Source organism: Notolepis coatsorum (genome assembly GCF_963971535.1).
Source record: "Notolepis coatsorum genome assembly, chromosome: 11".
Lineage (NCBI taxonomy): Eukaryota > Metazoa > Chordata > Actinopteri > Aulopiformes > Paralepididae > Notolepis > Notolepis coatsorum.
Genome location: NC_140175.1, coordinates 77,208,119 through 77,233,118, shown reverse-complemented (window position 1 = coordinate 77,233,118; position 25,000 = coordinate 77,208,119). Strand labels below are relative to the sequence as shown.

Genomic DNA, 25,000 nt, shown 5'->3' with positions numbered 1-25,000 from the left:
CCGTGTTGAAGCGCGGAGGACACAGACCGAGCTCTGCGCCCATCATGGCGGAGAGAACTAAACGAAAGTCTGGGTACACTTTACGAAAGTCGATGCCGACAACGCACGTTGCCACAAGTGCAACAAAACATTTGCAAGTATGGGTGGCAATACAAGCAATTTGTCAAAACATCTGTTGTCAAAACATAACATTAGTCTGCAGAAATGTGCCGTTTTCGACTGCTTTGCTCGCAGTGTTCCATCTCCATGCACGTCCACTGCAGGTAAGCCAAGATAATACGGAGTTAGCTAGGCTAATAAAGAATTATTACGAATAGGCTAATAAATAAAATATAATTGCTTAGCTAATTGTTTAGCTACAAATATATTTGAAAGATGACAACTTTTTATAGATCGTCATTCGTCAGGCTGAAGCTGCAGCCACCATGTCCCAGCCCACGCCTCCTCCCTCTCCCTCCACCACCGGTCCCAGCCAAGCCAAGTCCCTTCACCCTAGCAGCTATAGGAAGGATGACAGAGGATAGGGTGAACAGGGATGTGACCCAGTTTGTTGTCAAAGGCCTGCACCCCTTCTCTACAGTGGAGTCCAAGGGATTTAGGTAACAACTAATCATTCAGTGTATATAGTTTTTTTTATCTTACATTTGTTGTTTATTATAAAAAGTCTATAATTCAGACACATTTAAAACATTGTTGCTGCTGTTGCTGAATAAATTATATTTATTTATTATATTTATTTATAATTTATTCATAAAGTAAAAAAAAAAAAAAGGGAACCTAGATTAATCTAGATTAACTCCAGGATTGCAGATAGATTAATCTAGATTAAAAAAAATGATCTATGCCCACCTCTAATATAAATATATATATACACTGTATATCTTATATCTCAGACAGTGGGTTCAAATCTTTCAAGGTGATGTGAAAAGGAAGGAAACACATTTTTGTATGTTGGTACCATCAGTCCATCCAGCCACATGAGTTTCAAGTTTCTTTATTAGTTGTCATACAGAAGTACAGAATACTTTTATACAAAATGCTTCTTTCTGTTACGCTCCAGAGACTGTGCTAGACAAAAATAGATAAGTATAAAATAAAATAAGTATAGCAAGTATAAAATAGAAGTCACGTACGTAGGCACAAGTGTTCAGTATGTACATATGTACAATGTTTAATGCAGAGTAGAAGTAACTGAGTTACCATACAATATACTATACAATATACTATATAGTGCAAAGCAGAAATGGGATGAGGTACAATTTAGGTACAATTTACAGTAAGGTGTAATGAGGTATGGGTTGTAGTGCAAATTCTTTACCAATAAATATAAAGTGTGTTTAGGTGTTCTAAAGTGTGTAAGTGGGTGCTGCAGTGAGTTGTTTGTTTAAAGTGAGTGTGTGCGTGTGGATGTGTGTGCTGTGAGTGCATTTGATGGATTGTTACATAGTGTTATTGTTCGTTGAGCATCCTGATGGCCTGGGGATAGAAGCTTCTTCTGAGTCTTTCTGTGCTTGCCATGAGACTCCGGTATCGCTTGCCTGACCGCAGCAGTTCAAAGAGGCAGTTGTTTGGGTGGCTGGGGTCTTTGATCATTCTCGTAGCCTTACCCATGCACCGCTTGTTGTAAATGTTCTGGAGAGTGGGAAGCCCCCCTCCAATTGTGCGTTCGGCTGAACGGGCCACTCTCTGTAGTCTGCTACGGTCTTGTGCGGTGCTATTCCCAAACCAGGAGGTGATATTGCCAGTCAGGATGCTCTCTATTGTACATGAGTAGAAGTTCTTAAGGATATTCTGACTGAATTGGAACTTCCTTAGGCGACTGAGGAAGTAGAGGCGTTGTCGTGCCTTCTTCACAACACTGTCAATGTGTGTGGTCCATGTCAAGTCCTCGGATATGTGGACTCCGAGGTACTTGAAACTGTTCACTCTCTCAACCGGTGACCCGTCGATGCTGAGGGGGCTGTAGTCCCTGACCCCCGACCTCCTAAAGTCCACAATCATCTCCTTTGTTTTGCTGACGTTCAAGGGAGAGGCTGTTCTCTTGACACCATCCCGCTAGGACCTTGACCTCTTCCAGGTAGGCCCTCTCGTCGTTTGCAGAGATCAGGCCCACCACTACTGTGTCATCAGCAAATTTGATGATTGTGTTGTTGTTCCGCTGTGCCACACAGTCATGTGTGTACAGGGAGTAGAGGAGGGGACTCAGAACACAGCCCTGGGGGGCCCCTATGTTGAGAGTGATGGATGAGGAGGTGCAGTTGCCTGCTCTCACCACCTGGGGTCTGCCCGTCAGGAAGGCGTGAATACTTTGGGCAACCAACATGTCCTTCCGCGTTTCTCTGATTGGCCAGCGATCGGCCAGCCCTCTGCGCTCGTTTTCCCCCTACGCCGGTAACGCGCGCATGCGCATTTTCTTTTTGACGGCACTCAAACGCCAAGCGAGGCTAATCGCGGAAATGTAATGTTAAGTTCGAATCCGTAAAATATATATTTATCAAAACAACATATTTATCAAAACAACTACCAGATTCACTCATAACGTTATTTCGCGTATATACATATAACGTTATATAATGTTATTTCGCGTTTTATTCATAACGTTATTTCGCGTGACAACACAGCCCAGCTGTCAGAAACTGTACATTGAGGGGGTTTGAATCACTATACATTGAGGGGTTTGAATCACTGTTTACACTCCCCACTTACTGTACCATGTTCTACATATAGAACCTCATCTCATGCACCGGTTTGAAGCAAAGCCCTATCGAACGTACTCAAGCTCTACTGTCTTTAACTATAAATGTTTACACTCCCCACTTACTGTAGAACATGGTACATGAGTATATAGTATATAGGGATGTTGCACTTGAGCACCACAGGTTTCACAACGCAATTATTGTTATTATTATTTACAAGACTGGGCATTTATTTAAAAAACATACATACCCTAACCACATAACAGAAATTTAAAAGGCATTTTCCGCAACATATATCCACTCTTGAACAATGAAAAACTCCTTTTTCTTCTATTTACAAATAAGAGCAGCTCTGAAGGCTCACGTGTCCCATGGGATGTTGCACTTGAGCACCACAGGTTTCACAACGCAATTATTGTTATTATTATTTACAAGACTGGGCATTTATTTAAAAAACATTGCTAATAAATATGGGCTAATATGGCGTGTTCTGTGATGCAATTAACCAGGGGGATTATCGCGTGCTGGGGGAGCCTCATGCGCATGCGCGGCAACAAGCACCTGGGTGAGCCTCATGAGGGGGTAAACAAGCGTAGAGCGCTGGTATTCACGAAGGAGAGCGCTGGCCAACGCTGGCCAATCAGAGAAATGCGGAAGGACATGTTGGTTGCCCAAAGTATTCACGCGTCAGGAAGTCAAAGACCCACTGGCAGAGGTCATAGTTCAAGCCCAGGTCCCTGAGCTTGGCTATGAGTTTGGAGGGGACTATGGTATTGAATGCTGAGCTGTAGTCGATGAACAGCATTCTCACATAGTTCCCCTGCCTCTTGTCCAGGTGTGATGCTGCTGTGTGCAGCACATGGGCTATGGCGTCCTCCGTGGACCTGTTGGGGCGGTATGCAAATTGCAGGGGGTCCAGGTTGATGGGGAGGGAGGAGCAGATGTAGCCCTTTACTATAGCTTCTCAAAGCACTTCATGGCTATGGAGGTGAGAGCTACAGGGCGGTAGTCGTTGAGGCAAGCAGGCTTGGATTTTTTGGGTACAGGGATAATAGTGGACTTCTTCAGACAGGTGGGGATGACAGCCTGTTCCAAGGACAGGTTAAATATGTCAGTGAATACCGGGGCCAGTTGGTCGGCACAGACTTTTAGGACGCGGCCGGGGATGCCGTCCGGTCCTGCTGCCTTCCTGATATTCACTTTCTTAAAGGTCCTCCTCACCTCATGTTCTGTTACCCTGAACACTGAGTCTCCATCAGCAGACCCCCCCCCCCTCCATTGCAATGGCTTGTAGGCTGGTGTTGTTATTCCCAGCCTCAAACCTCGCATAGAAGGTATTGAGATCATTTGCTAAGGTATGAAGTAGTTTATCAATTCATGTTGTCGTTAAAAAGATGAACCGCTGAACCCATCGAACTAAAGAACAAACAGAATGAACACACACTGAGCTCGTGCTGAACCCTTAGAAGAATCGTTTATGTGTTGTTTCAGTAATTAATTAATTCATTAGAATGTCTTGTAAAAATCTCCATGGAAGATCAAGTCCCAGTAAAGACGAAACGATTGAGTGCAGATTCAGAACAATGCTGTTATGTTTTCTCTTTGATGTAAAACAAAAAAAATAGAAGAAAAAAATTATAATAAAGTGTTGAACCGTCTCTCTAGAGCGGAACCAAAAGAGAACGCTTCTTTTTTATCTCACAAATCCCTTTCAACACTGTCTCGTCTAACCACAAACTCTCTCTGTATCTGTGTGTGTGTGTGTGTGTCTCTCTCTCTCTCTCTCTCTCTCTCTCTCTCTCTCTCTCTCTCCTCTCTCTCTCTCTCTCTCTCTCTCTCTCTCTCTCTCTCTCTCTCTCTCTCTCTCTCTCCATCTCTATGTATCCATTTCTATGTCTCTCTCTGTCTCTCAATTCAATTCAATTCAATTCAAAGGGGCTTTATTGACATGGGAAACATACGTTTACATTGCCAAAGCCAGTGTTAGAACAATCAAATCAAACAGAGATCGTCTTTATGGTGGTTGTATTGGATGCCCCATTCTTGTCACAGCTCACAAATCTTGCTGCTGTGTTTGCCATGCCATGTTTTAAAGGGGATATGCATTGCTATTCCTAGCACTATTTGGGCAACTGTACATAATTCCTGTGAGTCTATGGAACACCTCTGTAAGGTTTTATTCAAAACAATTCATTGTTTTATATTTCTAATCAAGTACTCAAAAGCATAATTTTTCTCACTTTGGATTTCAGGCTGTGTTGGCCTGGCTCCGCCCATAAGCACTTTAAGTGACAGTCACCCCCCCCCCCCACCCAACCACCTCCAATGTACAGTCCCCCCCCCCCCACCCACCCAACCCCCACCTACCCAACCTCCTCCAATGTACAGTTTCTACGTCAAATGTATATACTCTCTTTTCCGGACTCTTTTTGTATCATAAACAGTACTGTATTTGCAAATCTGGTATGTCATAAATGTATAGATGTAGCAGTACTGTCTATCTGTATGTCGTGTGTGTCATATATGTTATAATGAATTGAAAATGGGGGACCCTGATGTAAACAAGACGAAAGTCTTTCTCTGGTCTGCATCCCCTTAACAATTGTATGTATTGAGCTGTACTGTACTGTACCCATTCTGCCTTCTGTTAATAAAGTTTTCAATCAATAAATTCAATCAATCAATCAATCAATCAATCAATCAGTCTGCGAGTGGCAGACAGAGAGATATAGAGAGAGATCGAGGGGGATACTAATTAATTTCGCCGCGGGGGCATAATCCCACGGGACAATGCATTGGTAACTTGTTTCAAATGACAATATATACCTCTGTGATTATTATTGTACGGATCTGAATACGGGCTGCGCATGGGAGTGTGCACAAAGATATTGCAGTGATATGCTGCTCCCGAGTCCGACTGCCTGCGAGAGAGAGAGAGAGAGAGAGAGAGAGAGAGAGAGAGAGACGGAGCACTGTGTAAACAAACCTGCGTGTGTGAGATAAGAAGGTCCCCTTCTTTCTCTCCCTCTCCCGTTTGAGGAAGTGTCGGGTTTCACTGTGCGCTACAGCCATAGACGGGGCGTAGTTATGCTCCCGACTAGAGAGAGAGAGAGAGAGAGAGAGAGAGAGAGAGAGAGAGAGAGAGAGAGAGAGATAGAGAGGGGGAGAGAGAGAGAGAGAGACAGAGAGAGAGACGACAGCGTGACGCGCGTGTGTGTATGTGTGCTCTGTTGCGACTCACGAGTGTGTGTAAACTAAGCAGGGGCAGACAGCTGAGGAGAGATCGCTCAGAGAAACACAGCGTATGAGCCTCTCTCTCTATCTGTTTCTCCTCTCTCTCTCGCTCTCTCTGTCAAACCCTGTTTGAGGAAGTGTCGGGTTACACTATGCCAATCAGATCACAATCAGCTCCAGCAGCGCCAAGTTACATCACCTTGCGAGTCAAATCAGAATGACCTAATTAACTGAAGGAGGAAATTGTCTGAACTGAATGAGAGCAATCCGCCAATATGGTATTTAGAGACACAGACCCATTGATACTAACCCCTATTACTATAATACAATGCTAAACACTGAAAAAAGCCATTTATAATGCATGTCCCCTTTAAAACTCTCTTTGAGTGTTTGCAACTTGTGGGATTTCTCTCTCTCTCTCTCTCTCTCTCTCTCTCTCTCTCTCTCTCTCTCTCTCTCTCTCTCTCTCTCTCTCTCTCTCTCTCTCTCTCTCTCTCTCTCTCTCTCTCCAGGCAGCAGAGATGAAAGAACGAATCATCTAGCATGTTTTATTTGTTTCGCTGTTTTTCTTTTTTACTTTGTTCTCTTTGATGCTTCGTCTTTCTTTCAATACTTCATGAATTACAATCTATGTACAATGTATTTTAAAAGGAATTGCAATTAGCTCCCTATGCATTTAAGCGATCAGTGATGAAAGCAGTGTCTTATCTATATTGATCTCGGGGTAAATCTACTAATTTTACGTTACTCTTGTGTACTGCTTATTAGCGCCTCACGTCTCAATCCTGACATGGAGTGGAACGGCAGCGGAGGGGGTTGCAGGGGATTGCGTCATCTGTTTCATTATTACACTCTTAAAAGAATTGTGTTGAAATGAGACATGGCGTTTTGTGTCCCAAACTAAACTGTGTTACAGCTGGGTTGAAAGGCAACACATGTTAATAGTGACATGGTTTTAACCCTGGTTGCATCATGTTGTTAATGTTAACACATCCGTAGGTCTATGTGTCTAGGTAGCGACAAGACAGTGTTACTTCAACACGTCATTTTTAAGAGTGTGCCGAGTCGGCCAAATTCCCAATCAGGTCTCTGACATCAAGGCCAACTAATCCTTGTCCCTTCTCCTTAATTGGCTGATATCAATCATATCAATCTGATATGGGGCGACAGTGGCTCAGGAGGTAGAGCGGTCGTCTGGTAGTCGGAACTCGGAAGGTTCCCCGTTCAATTCCCGCTCCTCCCGTGCAGTGTGTCGAATTGTCCTTTAGCAAGACACTTAACCCATAATTGCTCCTGATGTGCAGGTTGGCACCTTGCATGGTTGCCACCGCCGTTGATGTGTGAATGTGTGAGTGAATTGGTGAATGTGAGGAACAAAAACATTTTAAAGTGCTTTGGATAAAAGTGCTATATAAAATGCGCCGTTTACCATTTCAACATGTCCAGCCATTGAGCCTGCATAGCCGAAGGTTGGGTGCTATACATTGGTGGTGGAGCAGGCAATTTCCACCCTACATTGTAAAGTGATTTGAGTGTCAAGAAAAGCACTAAATACCTGCAATCATCATGATTCATTCATAGGGAGGCAGAAGATGGTGTCATATTTCATTCCTACAGTTGAAGTAATCGTCTCTTTATCTCTGTGTGTGTGTGTGTGTGTGTGTGTGTGTGTGTGTGTGTGTGTGTGTGTGTGTGTGTGTGTGTGTGTGTGTGTGTGTGTGTGTGTGTGTGTGTGTGTGTGTGTGTGTGTGTGTAGCCCCCTCCCCAGTGAGTGTGGTGAGGAAGGGTCACACGGGGAAGAACAGCATCGGAGTCTCCTGGGCGGAGCCCGACCGACCCAACGGCATCATACTGGAGTATGAGATCAAGTACTTCGAAAAGGTAAAATCACATTTGTTTCACCTCAAAAACGACATTAGCTCCTCCTTAAAACGGCCTCAACCACTGCCAAAACTGCACTACCAAAGAGTTGGGACTAGTACACCATCAACCTAGATTCCAAAATCAAGTTCTTTGAAAATATAATATCTACCTTAACACTTTCAGTGCCGGCCATTAACATGGTAAAGCATGGTTAAATGCCAGCACCCACTTCAATGATAGCGTTGTGAACGCATAATCTCTGTCTTAAATTATGGCTATGTGTCTAATCCGGCCGTCGCTTATCAAAGACTTGTTTGCAGTCAACATTGTCGAAACGGATTGTTTTTTAATTGCTTCCTTTCCGTTTTATAGCATTTTGAAAAGCCCTAGTTTTCAAGGAAAATATAAAGATTCCGTGATAAACGGCATTTACTGGAATATTCTGGCATACACAAAAACGTTGTCATTTTTCGGCCTATTTATGAATCGTTTTCAAATAAACGCTAGATTATCGATAGTATATGTGTACTTATAGGGCTTTCTCACTAACCATTCGGGGTCGAATCACAGCCCGATCGCACCCAAAAAGGGTGTGTCCGTCCTACTGGGAACACACCCCCCCGTCCCCGGGGACGCTGATTCGCTCCAAACCTGGACCGCTGAAATAGGTGGTTCCGGGTGCGCGCCAGTGGAAGCGGGGGGCGTGGTGTGCGAGCTTGTACCAAAACACGGGAGAGGCTTGCTGTATCAACTTGCTGACACACACAACGTCATTACTGTAATGCTTTCATGCTTGCTTGAATTTTGGTGGAATAGTAGCATAAAAACACGAGGCACATGCTTGACTCTTACTAAGCAAGACAACTTGAGACTTAAGCTGTGCCGTTTGGGCTGCTTACTTGTTGCTCAGTGCTTGTGCCTGTACCAGATGTTGTAGTTGATATGCCATCCTAAACTAAAATACCCAGCTGGCAACTGTATTAAAACAGAGTAGATTAGGCTACTCACTTGTCTATTCTCTTTTATTGATAGCCACATTAATGTTATATATACCACAAACAAGTCATCAGGAAACGCTGGCAGTCAAAGTGTATACATGGAACCTTGTTGCTCAGTGCTCCTGCTCATTAGCCTGTTGTAGTCGATACGCAAGCTTAAGCTAGGCAAAAAACAGGGTGTATGGATATCGGTTGTTAGTGTTATTAGTGTTAGTTAGTGTTAGTGTTATTTTATATTTTGATATTATATCTTATAATATCAAAATATAAAATAACACTAACAACCGATATCCATACACCCTTTTTCATATCCAGAACGACCCCCACCAAATATGTTACATCCCAAATAAATCCATGGGGATGAGTGAAATTCCCTAGGGGGAAAAAGGAACAGCAAGATATTGTAGTCAATACCTGATGTTAGAAAACTATACGGCTATCTTTCTTGTTGTTAAAAGCCTACCATACTCAAACGCAAACGACCAGTAAACACTATTATCTTGAAGCAGACATTGCTAACACGGATAGCTACATGTCTTTTATATGCCCCCTAGCTAGGCTAAAACATGTAACCTAGTTACCACTTCCAAGACAGTCCTTGATTCACAGGCTTACCGTCACTACACACTAACTGTTAATAAACCACGTACACCATAACATCAATCACTAGCTATTTCACACCAATCTAAATATTATAACAAATATAAGGCATATAGTCACATGTTGAATCAGATATACAGTAAAACAGTGATAGTTCTGAAGTGACTGAAGTAGCCAATGCAAACATGACTAACCCAAACCCTCTAAAAAACTGAACCATAAAATGTATACACACAACCACACAACCATTCAACTTTTTTTAATTAACAGATTACAATGTGTCAAGGCACAACCTCTGAAAATATGACCCCCTGAGTCCCCTATGTCACGTCCCTGATAACAATCTGTGCGGGGTATTACTGAAAAATTACTTTCCCCAGAAAATCACGCTTGATGGTGCAATGGCCACAGATATGTATAAACTATAATATCAAGTTGTTAATAATAATTATTAATCAATAAATCACTAGGCCTGCACTGCAAAACCACTTACCCGAAACACTCAAACCTTATGGATCAGGGGCAAACGCTAACGCTTAAACTAGAATAGATTTAATTATGATCATGAAATTAAAATAATTAGGCTAACATCTGAAACCTAAGAACCATTCAACTAAATAAAAAATGTAAACCAAATCTAAAAACAAGCCCCTGGTAAAAATCATCTCAAGGACGAGGAAGAGCTTGAAACACTACAACACTACAGAACATCACTACATCACTACAACACTACAGAACATCACTACATCACTACAACACTACAGAACATCACTACATCACTACAACACTACACCACTACAACACTATATCACTACAACAGTACATCACTAAATTACTACAACACTACATCACTACATCACTACAACACTACACCACTACAACACTATATCACTACAACAGTACATCACTAAATTACTACAACACTACAACACTACAGTATGTAGCAGTCTGGAAAATATGGTATATTATTCAGAACTGCTGACTGTGTTTATATCCCTTTTTGTACACAAAGACATTCTAACTAGTGTCATTGATTCACACGAACAATGACACAAACGTCCCCGTCCCAAGAGCATGTGAATACGGATCATAAATGACAGTATTGATTCATATTTTACAGTGCGTCTCCCCGTGTGACAGGCAGGCGGGACCAGCAGGGGGCAGTAGCAGGCAGAGAGTGGCGGAGAGAGCTGAGAGATGATAAAGGGAGAAGTGCCGCGGAAGTCGTTCTCTTCGGCTGTGAACTTGAACACGAGAGGACACAGCTAACGGGAGCTCTAGACAGCCCCGTTGCTGACGTTTATGCCGGAGTGCCCCGGGAAAGGACAACGGGTGATAGGAAGTACTGGCTAGTGGAGACGATCTCCTAGCAGTACCAGTGTTATGATATTATGAACATTAAGTGCAGAGTCGGGCACTAAGAGTCGAGTTATACCTAGTTACAGTGAGCGGTATAAGTAGCGTGCGGCTAAGGATCACAGTAGCATTGCTCGTGTTATACCTAGTTACAGTGACGGTATAGTCTGCGTGCCAGAGACGTACGGGACATCCAAGCAGTCTGCCCGGGCGTCAACAGCTGTCTGCACCGGAGAACAGCAGCACACCTGCTCCAGGCTGCCTGCAGGACACGGGGAGTTCTTTACCACCAGCAGAGTTCGCCCAGCACCAGCTCAGCCAGCACTGCCTCTCTGCTATAGCTCCGCCTGCTAGCACCTGCGGCGCGAGTGTTCGACGCCATCTTGCCACCAGGACGGTGGTGGAGCGGCGCGGCCGCCATTTTGGTAGAGTAAACATTAGGGCTTCGGCGCCCAGGATCCTATCGTACATTACACAGTGTGTCGCAGCCTACGGGCGAAGCTGGTGTTTGCTAACCACAGTGCATAGGGGTACCCCATAAACATTACATGCCGGCATTAGCATAGGGCTTTTGTTTTGGTAATTGTGGGCCCACACTTTGGTTTTATTTCCTTTTCTTTGAGCGTGATACCATGTGTGTGTAATATTACTTTCCCATCTATTTAACCCTTCCCCTCTTGGGGGTAAACGTAACGCTGCCATATAAGTAAAGCCTAAGAAGAGGTATTATTATTGGTACTAGCCCAGACGTGGGTAAGGAGTCAAGTATATTGAAGTCTACAATATCTGGGTCTATTAACTTTGGGTCTGCAATACCTGAGTCTATACTGTGTGGGTGTACAATATAAGTGTTTGCAAGGTATTGAATTACAACTTGAGTAATAGTAGAACTACCGTCCGTGGACCCATTGCTATTAAATATTTGTAGATGACCAGTCTTTAAATAACAGTAAAGGATGTAGATGGGAGTCTTGTGTGTGTGTCTTTCATTATTTCTAACCCTAACCCTAACCCTTTGCTACGGGTAATATATGTAATCGTAACCCCTTGCTATTCTACCTTTTCCATTTCCATTGTAAGGGTTCTGGTCGTCTCACATAAGGGAGGGTACTGCTTGCGGGGGGAACCCAGTTATTTCTCTACCATCCGGTCAGTAGGTGTGGGAGGGAAAAGGGGCAACTGTGGAGGGTGAGGGTGTGTTGGGGAGTACTGCGGACTACTCCAGAGAGAGGGAGGAAGACCAGAGTACCGGACCAGGTTTGTAAACCCTGGGCCTCATTCACCCCCACTACCAGCCTCCAGTTGACGCTCCGGACCCCAAAGACGGAGGTGCAGCTGGCCAGGGTGCTACTGTGTCTCGCTACCTATTGACCGCACCCCACAGTTCCCACGAAGCAGGGATAATCCACCCTGCTACATTTGGCGTCACGAACAGGATCAACATCCTACTCCACTCCCTTGTAAGTGACGACCCAGAGACCTGAGATGTCGGACAACGACACCCCGAAGCCCGATGCCAAAGCCGGGCCGTCCCGGGGGACGCAAGGAGGTGACTCGCCGCCCCCGCTCAAAGAGGAAGAGGGGGGAGCCGAGACGGTGCAGACCTTGACCGCCGAAGTGGAGTTCCTAAAGGGTCAACTCCAAGACCAGGCGGAAGCCCTAGACCACCAACACGAACAACTGGAGCAGGCCAGGCACCGAGGGTCGCTTGCCTTGGCCCAGGCCATGATCCAACAGCTTCCCCCAGCGCCCCCCCCGGTGGTGTACGTCCAACGAGAGCGGAAGTGCAGCGAATTTGGAGGTGAACAGGAGAGGGGGGAACTGCCTGTAGAGGACTGGATCCAGGCAATGAGGGCCCATCTCCGTGCCAGTCGAGTGCCCGAGGAGGAACAAGCGGAGGTCGTACAGCTCCACCTCAAAGGCGAGGCGAAGCAGACGGTACGCTTCCTGACGGAGGGAACCGCCCCCGACACGGAAGCCTTGTTCAAGATACTCGAAGAAACCTATGGGGACAAGGTCCCGGTCAGCGTCCGCCTGGGGGAGTTCTTCGACCGAAAACAGGCCGCCGGAGAGACCGTACGCCAGTTCGCCTACGACCTGCAGGAGAGGATCCGTCGCCTACGACGTCGGGCGCCCGCGCTGGTCGCCGACGCCACCGCCCTGCTGCAGGAGCGGTTTGTGGTGGGCCTCAGGGACGATGCCCTGAGGAGAGAAATGCGGAAGTACATGAGGGAGGACGGGACGCGGCCATTTCCCCAGGTACTGCAGGCGGCGATCGATTGGACGGAGGACGAGCTGGTCCACCCCGCCGACAAGGGTCCCCCCCGGGGTTTAGTCCACGCCGCGGCTGGAGAGGGACGGGAGACCCCGCCGAGCGTTGACTCACTGCGGGAGACTATTCGGCAGATCCAGGCGGGAATGGAGCAACTAGGCGTGCGCCAGGAACAACTGGCTCAGACCTTCTCACGGGAGCGGGACGCGCCCCGGAGAGGCGCCACCGGACGGCGACGCCGAGACGACGCGACGCGAGAACCCCGCCGAGACGAAGACGGCCGGCTGATCTGCTATGCCTGCAATCAGCCGGGCCACATCAGCAGAGAATGCCCCCGCTCGGCCGGCGAGCCACGCCCCGCCTCTACTCCCAACCCCGAAGCTCCGGGCTCGTCAGGGCACCGACCAGGAGCACGAAGGACAGTCGACGCCGTCATAACCGGAGTCGCCGGCGCGGCCACGGAGGGCACCGAGACGCAAGACGCGCAAGGGGAATGCCTCACTCTAGACGTCCAGATCGACGGGGTCGAGACCCGCTGCCTCTTCGACACCGGCGCCGAAGTCACCACCATGTACGAGAGCCACTTTCAAAGACACTTCCCGAAGTCGAAGTTGACCCCCGCCAACTGGATCACTCTCATCGCCGCCAACGGGTTGGAGATCCCAGTGGTGGGGTGTCTCTACGCCGAAGTGAAGTGCCTAGATATGACATTCACGGGGAAATGCATATTCATACTAAAAGACGACCCAGGCCGAGGGGACCTAGGAGACGCTGTCCAGGGACTGCTGGGCATGAACGTGCTCGGCGGAGTAGATGGCCTGTTCGCAGGGATCAAGGGGATGCGGCCGGTGACCCGAAGACGTGTCGAAGCTAGAAGCATCGCCATCCGCCGTGTGGTCGCCGTCCTGGCCCAAGAAGGCCGAGAGTGTACCGCCCCGGGAAAGATGGGGTACGTCAAGGTGGCCGGCAGAGAGTCTGTGGTCATTCCCCCGCACAGCGAAATGGTCGTCTCAGGCCGTTGCGCGACGACAGCAGGGATGCGGCGTCCCGTGATGCTGGAGAACACGCCGAGTGCCAACCTGCCTCCCGGACTATTGGTGGCGAACGTGGTGACCTACGCCCAACAGGGGACAGTGCCTGTGCGGGTGTTGAACCCGACCGACGTCGAGATTGTGCTCCGACCCCGGTCCAGACTGGCAGAGATTCACTGTCCCCGTCAGGTACGGCCCCAGGAGAGGGTGACCATAGAGGAAGTAGACGGAGGCGTCCGAGTGACAGCGATTGAGACTCGAGCCAGCCCGCCAGAGGCAGAGCCGGACGGGAAGACCCACAGGCTCGCCGTGGACGTACAGGCGAACCTGCAGGATCTCACACCAGCCCAAGTGAGCCGGCTGAATCAAGTATTGGAGAAACACAAGGCGGTGTTCTCCGTTGACGACGGGGACTATGGTTACACAACCACGGTCACACACTACGTCCCCACTGGTGACGCACACCCGGTCAAGCAACGGCACCGCCGAATACCGCCCCACGTGTTCCAAGAAGTAAAGAGACACGTGCAAGATCTGGTGAACCTGGGTGTCCTGGTAGAGAGCTGCAGTCCGTGGGCGTCACCAGCCGTGATCGTCATAAAGAAAGACGGCTCCGTGCGGTTCTGCTGCGATTACCGCCGCCTAAATAACGTGACACACCGGGATGCCTACCCCCTACCTCGTATCGAGGAGTCCCTAGACGCCTTGGGGCAAGCCAAGATCTTCTCCTCGCTCGATCTCACCGCCGGCTACTTCCAGGTGGCGGTGAAAGAGGAAGACCAAGAGAAGACGGCTGTCACGACGCCCTTCGGCCTCTACCAGTGGACTCGTATGCCCTTCGGACTGTGTAACGCACCAGCGACGTTCCAGCGGTTGATGACCGCCGTGCTGGGGGACCTGGCCTTCGACGTCCTACTCGTCTACCTAGACGACGTCTTGGTGTTCGCCAGCGACTTCGAGAGCCACTGTCAGAAGCTGGACCTGGTGTTTGGACGGCTTCGGGAGCATGGACTCAAGCTCAAGCCCCGGAAGTGCTTCCTTCTGAAGACCGAAGTCAAGTTCCTGGGACACGTGGTCTCCGCGGCCGGCATACAGGTCGACACCGACAAAGTGAAGGCGTTGGAGGACTGGCCGGCGCCGCGCTCGGCGAAGGAAGTGAGGCAGGTGATCGGGTTCCTGTCCTATTATCGGCGGTTCGTGCCCCACTTCGCCCAGGTGGCCCAGCCACTGCACGCCCTGATGGGGAAAGAAAAAAAGGGGTTCGCCAAGGGCCGGCCCGAGGCCTTCAAGTGGACGCCGCAGTGTCAGACGGCCTTCGACCATCTGCGGCAGTGCCTCTTGACACCCCCGGTGCTGGCCTACCCCGACCTCCAGCTCCCCTTCATAGTGACCACCGACGGGAGTTACTTGGGACTGGGAGCGGTACTCAGTCAGAAACAGGAGGGCGTAGAGCGAGTCATCGCCTTTGCGAGCCGAGGCCTGCGTGGGTCCGAAAGGAATGACCAAAATTATAGTGCGTTCAAGCTGGAACTCCTCGCCCTGAAGTGGGCGGTCACCGAGAAGTTCAGAGACCTCTTGATGTACGCCCAGTTCACCGTGATCACCGACCACAACCCGTTGAGACACCTCGGCACGGCCAACCTGGGAGCAGTGGAGCAGCGGTGGAACGCTCAGCTCGCGGAGTATGACTTCGTGGTGCACTACAAACCTGGTCGACTCAACCAGAACGCAGACGCTCTGTCTCGCATGCCGATGCGATCAGAACCTGAAGTGGAAGACACTGAGAAAGACTTCCTAATGATAGCCGCGGCTGGCACCCACACCCGTCAGGGTCTCCAGGAACGGGCCGCTCCATTGTCCGTCCCCGCCCTAGTCGCCCGCGAGGGCTACGTCGTGGTCCCAGCGGAGGAAGTGCGGGCCCTGCTGTGCCCTGGGAGACCGACAGAGACGCGGGAGGTCTCGAGTGTCGGCGCACGACGGATAGCGGCACAGAAGGGGAACAGCGGATATGACTGGGCGGAAATGCGGCAGCTCCAGGCGGACGATCCCGAGTTGGGTCCGGTGTGGCGGGCGGTGACACAGGGGGTCCCCCCCACTAAGGTACAGCTGAAGGAAGGAGACCCGAAACTCCGCAAGTTATACGGGCAGTGGGAACGACTCCGGCTGCATCAGCAAGTGCTGTTTCGGCGCGTAAGCGATCCCCGGGATGGAGAGGAGGTTCTCCAGCTGGTGGTGCCCACAGCCCTGCGAAGGAGGATCTACGAGACCCAGCACGAAGACGCGGGACACTACGGGGGACAGGGGACGGTGGTCCTGATGAGGCGAGGTTACTACTGGATCGGAATGGCAGAAGAGGTGAAGCAATGGGTGAAGCGATGCAAGCGATGTGCATTAGCCCGCGACGTGTTCCCTAAAGCCCAGGCCCAGATGACCTGCACTAACGTGACGGCCCCCATGGAGGTCCTGGCCATGGACTTCACCGTGTTGGAGAGGTCGGTGGGTGGCTACGAGAACGTACTGGTGCTGACCGATATGTTTACCAGATTCACTATTGCCGTACCGACCAAAGACCAGACTGCGAAGACCACCGCCGCTGCCATCATCAAGGCTTGACGTTGACACCTGCCCACCTGCCCAGGGCTAGTGAAAATGCTGAGTGGCTAGTGACTTTGGAAAACCACTAGCCACAGTGGCTAGTGAGCCAAAAAGTTAACGTCAAGCCCTGACTACAGCAGTACATCACTACATCACTACAACACTACAACAGTACATCACTACATCACTACATCACTACATCACTACAACACTACAACAGTACATCACTACAACAAAGCAACACAACAACACTACATCACTACAACACAACAAACACTAGCAACCGTCGCCTTTACTATGATGCCTAAAAGGCTAAATAAATCAAACTGGCATCATGTAGATTAAACTAAATAACTTAGCATTAACATCTGAAAATTAACAATCATTAAACTATTAACACTTTGAATGCCACGGACGCTTTTTGTCATTAGTTCATGCCGACCTTTGAGTGCCCCTAACGCTATATAGCGTTTGTTTGTCTTTTTTATTTATTGGCGATTTGAATTCATATTTCATCAATCGAGCCTCACGCTAGTGTTGCAGACTCTCTCTGAGCTCAATTGGGAAAATACCGCACCCTATCGTCTCTCCCTGTGTAACTGCACCCCATTACTTTAGACTAACGAAGGGGGGGGGGGGGGGCAGTTTCCTCATTAAACTTTTCCGTCAAGCCAACTGAAGAGACCAAGTGATCGCCGGCCATCAGAACGGCGTGGATTATGTATTTACAGTACCCAACACTGTAATAAATAAGCGTGATCGATATTTGGAATGGCGATCAGGAATTGGAATAATCTTTTTGAATAACATCTGATCTAAGGTAAGGAATTTATTTTACCAGTCTTGGGCTAATCGGATCTGTTTTGACCTATATATCAGCGTGTGCCCCATGTGTGTGTGTGTGTGTGTGTGTGGCTGTGCGAGCGATCAGGAAATGAGATAATCGATATTCTTATCGATAATCGAACCGCTTCTATAGCGTGCATAAGTACACATATACTATCGATAATCTAGGGTTTATTTGAAAACGATTCATAAATAGGCCGAAAAATGACAACGTTTTTGTGTATCCAGAATATTCCAGTAAATGCTGTTTATCACGGAATCTTTATATTTTCCTTGAAAACGAGGGCTTTTCAAAATGCTATAAAACGGAAATGAAGCGATTAAAAAACAATCCGTTTCGACAATGTTGACTGCAGACAAGTCATTGATAAGCGACGGGCAGATTAGACACAGCCATAATTTAAGACAGAGATTATGCGTTCACAACGCTATCATTGAAGTGGGTGCTGGCATTTAACCATGCTTTACCATGTTAATGGCCGGCACTGAAAGTGTTAATGTTCAGATCTAAAACTGAATTATGAGATTTAAACTTTTTTAAATAACAATTCTAAAAGTCTATCGATTGGCATGTCTTGGTATGTGGACTATAATATTAAAATGCTAATATTAATATTGAATAATTAAATCACTAGGTCTGCACTTACATCTTACTCAGAATGCTCATACCTTATGGGTCAGGGGCATACAGCGTTTAAACCACAATAGAAATATTACAATGTTGAAATTAATATCATTAGGTTAACATCTGATTCCTAACAACATTAAACTAAATTATAAACCATCAAAACGAAAAACAACCATCAACACTACAACCTCTCACTATGATGCCTACTGTAGCAATTCAGAAACAAAAATAAATCCTGGATCATATGTATAAACACCCCAACCAATCAACTAAATAATGAGCATTAACATCTGAAAAAACAATAACTAAAACTTGTTCAGATATACATTATAATACCTGATTGAAGATGTTTTAAATAGCTATTTGAAAACCTGCAGGGGACAGAAATTCCTCTACACTAATGGTCCGCTTCATTATTGACAATACAATAATCTTTTGAGCCATACAATCTGTGCAGATGCCATAAATCGTTCCTGCTCAGAGACCATAAATCATGTCAGAAGCCATGAATCAATCATCACAGGGGATCAAAGTGGTGTATTTTAGTTCTACTGACACAAACATTCAATTTAGCTTTCTGAGACCAGTGGGTATTCTTTTGCACTTACATTCCCCTTAGGAACTGCTACAAAACCACCATATTTGACGTCAAAACTATGTTAAAGATACATTTATTTTGTTTCATTTTACTTCTTGAAACCCCCTGTCTGGCAGAGGTGATTTGTGTGATTGTTTTAATATTCACTGTCACTGCTGCAGTATATAATCTATACCAGTAGACTTGGGATGGATTCTGCTGCAATGTGATGCTGCTACTCCCCATAGCATCTCTCTCTCTTCTCCTCTGTCTCGTGTTTGTGTCTCTACCTTGTTCTCTGGGAGGAAGGTCAAAGTGGAGGCAAGGAGATGACAGGAGAGAGTAAGAAAGGAAGCGGAAAGAGGAGAGAGAGGAGGGGAGAGGAAAGAGAGGACAGTGAGGGAGAGAGGAGAGAGATAAGGGGAGATAGAGGGAGGGAGAGAGAGAGAGGAGGGGTTGTGGTCAGCAGCTAGCTAATGGTTTCTGGCTAATGGAAGAAGCATTTAGCTGTGTTATGTTTAAACCTGATGTGGCTACAGCTGAGAAACTGATCCCCACTGCTGATGCACGTGCACATACACATGCACAAACACACATATTCACTCTCTCTCTCACACACACACACACACACACACACACACACACACACACACACACACACACACACACACACACACACACACACACACACACACACACCTATATGCACTCAATTACTCACAGCACTCGTCCACATACATGCACGCACCAGGGTTATTATAGTTTTATTTGTATTTTGTTTTTCATTTTTGTTTTCGATTCAGTTTAGTTCCAGTTAGTTTCCAGAGTGGGTTTGCGTATTTCAGTTCAGTTTTTATAGTTTAAAATGTTTAGCTTTACTTTAGTTTTTTATTAGTTCCAGTATTCATTTTATAAAAAAAATTATGCACCAATACCTAGTGTTGCACCGTATACCGACGCTAGAAGAGTATTGCAATGCCCTGCCATTAAAATGGTACAGTATAATACCCTGTTTAATTAGCACTGGTACTTGGAATGACAGTGTTTTAATAAGAGCTGTATTTGGTTGCAGGGACAATGTGTGTGTGTGTGAACTGAATCGAAAACAAAAATGAAAAACAAAATACAAATAAAACTATAATAACCCCGGTGTGTGCATGTGTGTGGACGAGTGCTGTGAGTAATTGAGTGCATATAGGTGTGTGTGTGTGTGTGTGTGTGTGTGTGTGTGTGTGTGTGTGTGTGTGTGTGTGTGTGTGTGTGTGTGTGTGTGTGTGTGTGTGTGTGTGTGTGTGTGTGTGTGTGTGTGTGCGTGTGCGCGTGTGCGTGCGTGCGCAGTGCTCTGCTTCCACTCAGGCAGTGGCCATATAACATCTATGTTTGAAATGCTTAGTAAGCATCAGTACAGCTGTATTTCCACAGTACTGTCATTTCCACAGACTCACAGTGCAGACGTATCATCGAAGATAAACTGATTTCCTTCGGTAATGTTATGGTCATGGTTTCCAATGTGAGTGGTGCACGGCTGTTCTCAGATATTGAGATATTTTGCAGGTATCATGACAACACGACCAGTACCTCCTCACAAAGACTAAAACTAAAGACATTTTATATGTGTATTTTTTATTGTATTTAGATTTATGAGTACACAATATAATTTCAGTTTGTTTTAGGTTTTTCTTTTTAAGTTTTTCTTTTAATTTCAGCTGCAACGTCCCTCATATGGGACGTTTTCGGATTTTTTGCAACCGGCACGTTGGCGACCCCTAGTGGCTCAGGTGTGCATATTTTGTAATACAATATATATATCGAATTGAAGGCTTATTTGTTGCCTGTCTATAGCGACAAAATCAGACAAAATCCGTTCAGCTGTTCTCGAGTTACATGCCGGTATTTGAGGCTTGTGCAAAGTACACGGTATTGCGCAAAATACCACTTCCGACTGAATGAATGAATGAATGAAAACTTTATTTAACAGATTGCAGAATGGGTACAATACAGTACGGCTCAATACATACAATTGTTAAGGGGATGCAGACCTGAGAAAGACGTTTGTCTTGTTTCCATCAGGGTCCCCCATTTTCAATTCATATAGACATTTATGACATACACAACATACATGACATTTATGGCATAGGGACATATAGGTATTTAGTACTGATACATTTGTGACATAAACGGTATTCCAATATACAGTACTGTTACCCCTAGATCCTGACAGAGTATATACATATGATGGGGAGGGGACTGTACATTAGGAGGGGGTGGGTGGGTGGGAGAGAAATATACATACGGCGGAGAGGGAATATATACATGCGGTGGGGAGGAGACTGTCTATTAGGAGGTGGTGGGGGTTTTGGGCATTTACGGTGGCCAATTTCGAATTGCAGCCTCCCGTAGGTGCTCTTTAAGAGCGGTTTTGAATGTGGGCAGGGATTCACATACCTTTACAGCTTTGGGTAGGGCGTTCCACATTGTTGTGGCATAATTGCGAAACGTGTTTAGTCCCTTGTTTGAGCCGAATCTGGGTTTAACATGATTTGTTGAGCTTCCTCTGGTGTAGTGGTTGTGGTATTCACTGACCTTTGGGAAGTATTTTGACATGTACATGGGCAACCCGGTCGTATAGTGTATCTTGTAGACCAGGCCCATTGCAAGTTGCTGTACTCTGTCGTCTACTCTAAGCCATCCTAGGTTGTCAAAGTGGGCAGGGGTGAGGTGGGTTCTGGGGTTACGGTCAAGTAGTAGTCTGACCAGTTTGTTTTGTGATGTTTGTAATTTTGTTTTAAGCGCCTTTGAGGTGCTTTGGTACCATGAGGTGCACGCATAGTCATAGTACCCTTGAATGAGTGCTCCTGCCAGAGTCATCAGGGTATTCTTGTTTACCAGAGAGGAGATCCGGTACAGGAATCTAGTTCGTTGGTTGACTTTTTTTATTACATTGGATGCCATTTTGTCACAGGAAAGATTTGCCTCTAGGATGGAACCCAGGTAGGTAATTTCGTCTTTCCTTGTGACAATATTGTCACCCACTGTAACTGAGAAGCCGACGCAGGGACGCGGGAAGGGGGGGTGCGGGGGGTGCTGCAGCACCCCCTCTCAATTATTGCAAAAAAAAAAAAAATATATATATATATATATATATATATATAATTTTTTTTTTTTTTTTTTTTTTGGCAGTATTTATATATTTGTATATACTGTAACTGTATAACTGTAACACTGTATATTATAAGTTTATCCTGCTCAAAGCACATCACCATTTTAATATTGTGTGTATTGAGCCGTACTGTATTGTAGCCATTCTCCAATCTGTTAAATAAAGTTTTCATTCATTCATTACACTACTGTATGTACACAATCATACGTGTAAAACCGAGTAGATTTTCGAGTGATGACAGACTGTCACAGACTGATTGAATGACAGGTGAAACAACTAATTGTATTCACCTCCCGTCTCCCGCCCTTCCCACGCGCCACGAACCACTGAGCTACTGTGATACAGTGCTTGCGCAGTCAGTCGATTTGAGCTAGTAGTCAGACTTTGCTAGCACAGAATGTCTCACTCGCAGAAAAGAAAAATATCAGATTTATTTTCGAAACGTCCCGCCGGTCCCAGTGACAGTCCCACTAAATCTGATAAACGTCAGAGAGAGACAGAGACGACAGGTTCAGCCTCAGCATCAAGTATTGAAGAGTTAACTGAGTCTGTTCCCCTATACCCCCCCTCGGGCGCCAGGGGCTTCCACTGAGGGGTGATGCAAATAGGGATGGGGTGTTATGGCAGCTCATGATGGAAAGAGTGCGCACCGAGTCTGATCCCGAGTTGAAGAATTGGCTCCAAAAGAGAGACAACTGGATGTCCAACAACATCCAAAACGAAATCTTACAGCTGCTTGCCCATGATATTCAGCGACAAATTAGAGACAAAGCATCCAAAAGCCCAATATTTGGCTTGAGCGCTGACGGAACCACTGATGTCACTCACTGGAAAAGAACAATTCTCGTGTAATATACAGTTAGCCGATGACAACTTGGAAGCTCAGAACTTCTTTTGGGGTTTTTACAATGCCCGGCCCAGACACAACAGCAGAGACGCTGTTTTTGTGTATAAAATACTTTTACGCCTCGACCTGCCCATGGAGAGGCTGATAGGATACTGTTTTGACGGGGCCAGCAACATGTTTGGGGGGTACAGGCTAGACCAGGGGTTCCCAAATTTTTCAGGCCGCGACCCAAAAAAACTGTGTCAGAGAGCCGCGACCCCCACTATTATAGGAGGTAAAAAAAAAATATTTTAAATGGAAATGTATGGTTGAAACATGCAAACGTTCAAACGCACACACACTAATAAGCATTGGAGGCTTTTAACCAGGGCCGGACTGGGGAAATCATTCAGGCCAGGAAATATAGCCCCAGTCAGGCCACTTTTTAAGCAGGGGGTCTGGGGGTCCCCCACCAGGAATTTCTTTGTTACAAAGACTTAATTTCCTGCATTCTGGTGCAGGCATTTTTTTTATTTGTACCCTTTAAATGCCAGTGTTTGTGATGGCATCACAACTTATTGTTAAAAAACAGGCTAGCATATGTATGATTAGCAACAACACAGATTTTTATGGATTTTCAGTTTTTTGTAATTGATAAATACAATATTTTATTCAACTTCAGCCCTGATCATAACACCACATATTCATTTTATAATTCTAACCCTTTAAATGCCAGTGTGTGTGATGGCATATATTTGCAATATATCAAATGCAAAGTACATTTTTCTGGGGGGGATTATTACAGGCTAGCATGTGTCAATGATTAGCAGTTTTTCGTAAGGATCCCGCCTCCACCAATCACATGCGGCTCCCTTTGTGTGTGTGTGAGAGCAAGAGAGAGAGAGAGAGAGATAGTTCTCCAACTTGTGTGAGTTGCAGTGATCTCCTGGTTGTTCCCCACCTAGGTTATCTAACTATTGCGCTGGTGCAAATAGAAACACTGGCCTGGCCTGCTTCTAAGTTCAGTGGCCTGACCAAAAAAAAAAAAAAAAAAAAAAAAGAAAAAACGTTTTTTTCTTTTTCTTTTTTTTTTATCTGGCGACCCCCCAGCACCCCCTGCCGTTTTATAGTTCCCGCGTGCCTGAGCCGACGGTCTTGCTGAGTTTGTTATTTGAACCGAAGAGAATGGACTCTGTTTTGCCCATGTGTAATGATAGTTTGTTATCAGCGAGCCATATGCAGATTTTGCCTAGTTCCGAGCTGAGGGTTTTTTCAACCTGCAACTTGTTCTTGTCAGAGACCAACTGAGGCTGCAGTAGTTCCGTCAATCTAGATCCGATCTCGAAAATTATTGTGGATCGTTGTAACCAATGAGTGTGGCTTTCCAATGATACCCCACATGGGGATCTAAATTAAAATTTCTAAAAACACGAAGAAACACGAAAACAGGAAAAGCAAAACAGCCGAATGAATTGAAGTCTATGAGAAAACTGAGTTTTTCTTTGTATACAGTTTACCAAAATCACTCCTAATCACTCATTTCTGAATGGATCTTTATGAAATTTGGATATGTACTACATAAGATTTCAGGCTATGGCTCCGTCTGGATTTGCATTGTATTTGTTGTACCTTCTGGGGAAATACTACCTCTGGACTACTAACTACTACAGAAAAACTTGAGTAACAAGTTTTTTTTACAACTAAAGTTCAGACCTATGTTACTCTATTACGTTAGCACTAAAAGTGAATTTTCAGAATGTCATCTTTCAAAAGAGACCAGGCTCATGCATGTGCTATAAGTATAAAGTATGTTGTTTTGGTTTGCAAAAAAAGTATGCAGTCCTCAAGTTCAAGTTAAAAAATTGCCACTTTTCTGCCCGCTTGTTAAGAGGTTAACTAAAATGTTTTTTCACACCTAGTTTTAGTTCTTAGTTTAGTTTTGGTTAACACAAACACACACACAATTAACATACGTGTAACATAACAATAAACACTGGCAAACATGTGCACAAAAATAGAACATACTTTAATATATCTCTCCTCTCTCTCCCTCTCTCTCTCTCTCTCTCTCTCTCTCTCTCTCTCTCTCTCTCTCTCTCTCTCTCTCTCTCTCTCTCTCTCTCTCTCTCTCTCTCTCTCTCTCTCTCTCTCCAGGAGCAGGACTCCAGCTACACCATAATCAAGTCTAAGGAGACAGAGATGGTGGTGGAAGGTCTGAAGGCTTCATCTGTATATATATTCCAGGTCAGGGGCTGGAAAGACTCTTACACTGACAACACTCAATAATCACAGAGGAAAAATAAACAATTTGGGGAATA

The 25,000-nt window shown here is 46.0% G+C and overlaps 1 protein-coding gene across 1 annotated transcript in view; it reads left to right on the top strand.

Moving 5' to 3' along the window:
- LOC311237163 (ephrin type-A receptor 5-like) overlaps nt 1–25,000 on the top strand; it is a gene marked incomplete at its 3' end in the record, with an annotated part of 196,381 nt that overhangs the window by 132,945 nt on the left and 38,436 nt on the right. Inside the window, 2 exon segments of the mRNA XM_084324972.1 lie at nt 7,687–7,811; nt 24,837–24,926. Of these exon segments, the coding sequence (XP_084181098.1) occupies nt 7,687–7,811; nt 24,837–24,926 (215 nt within the window).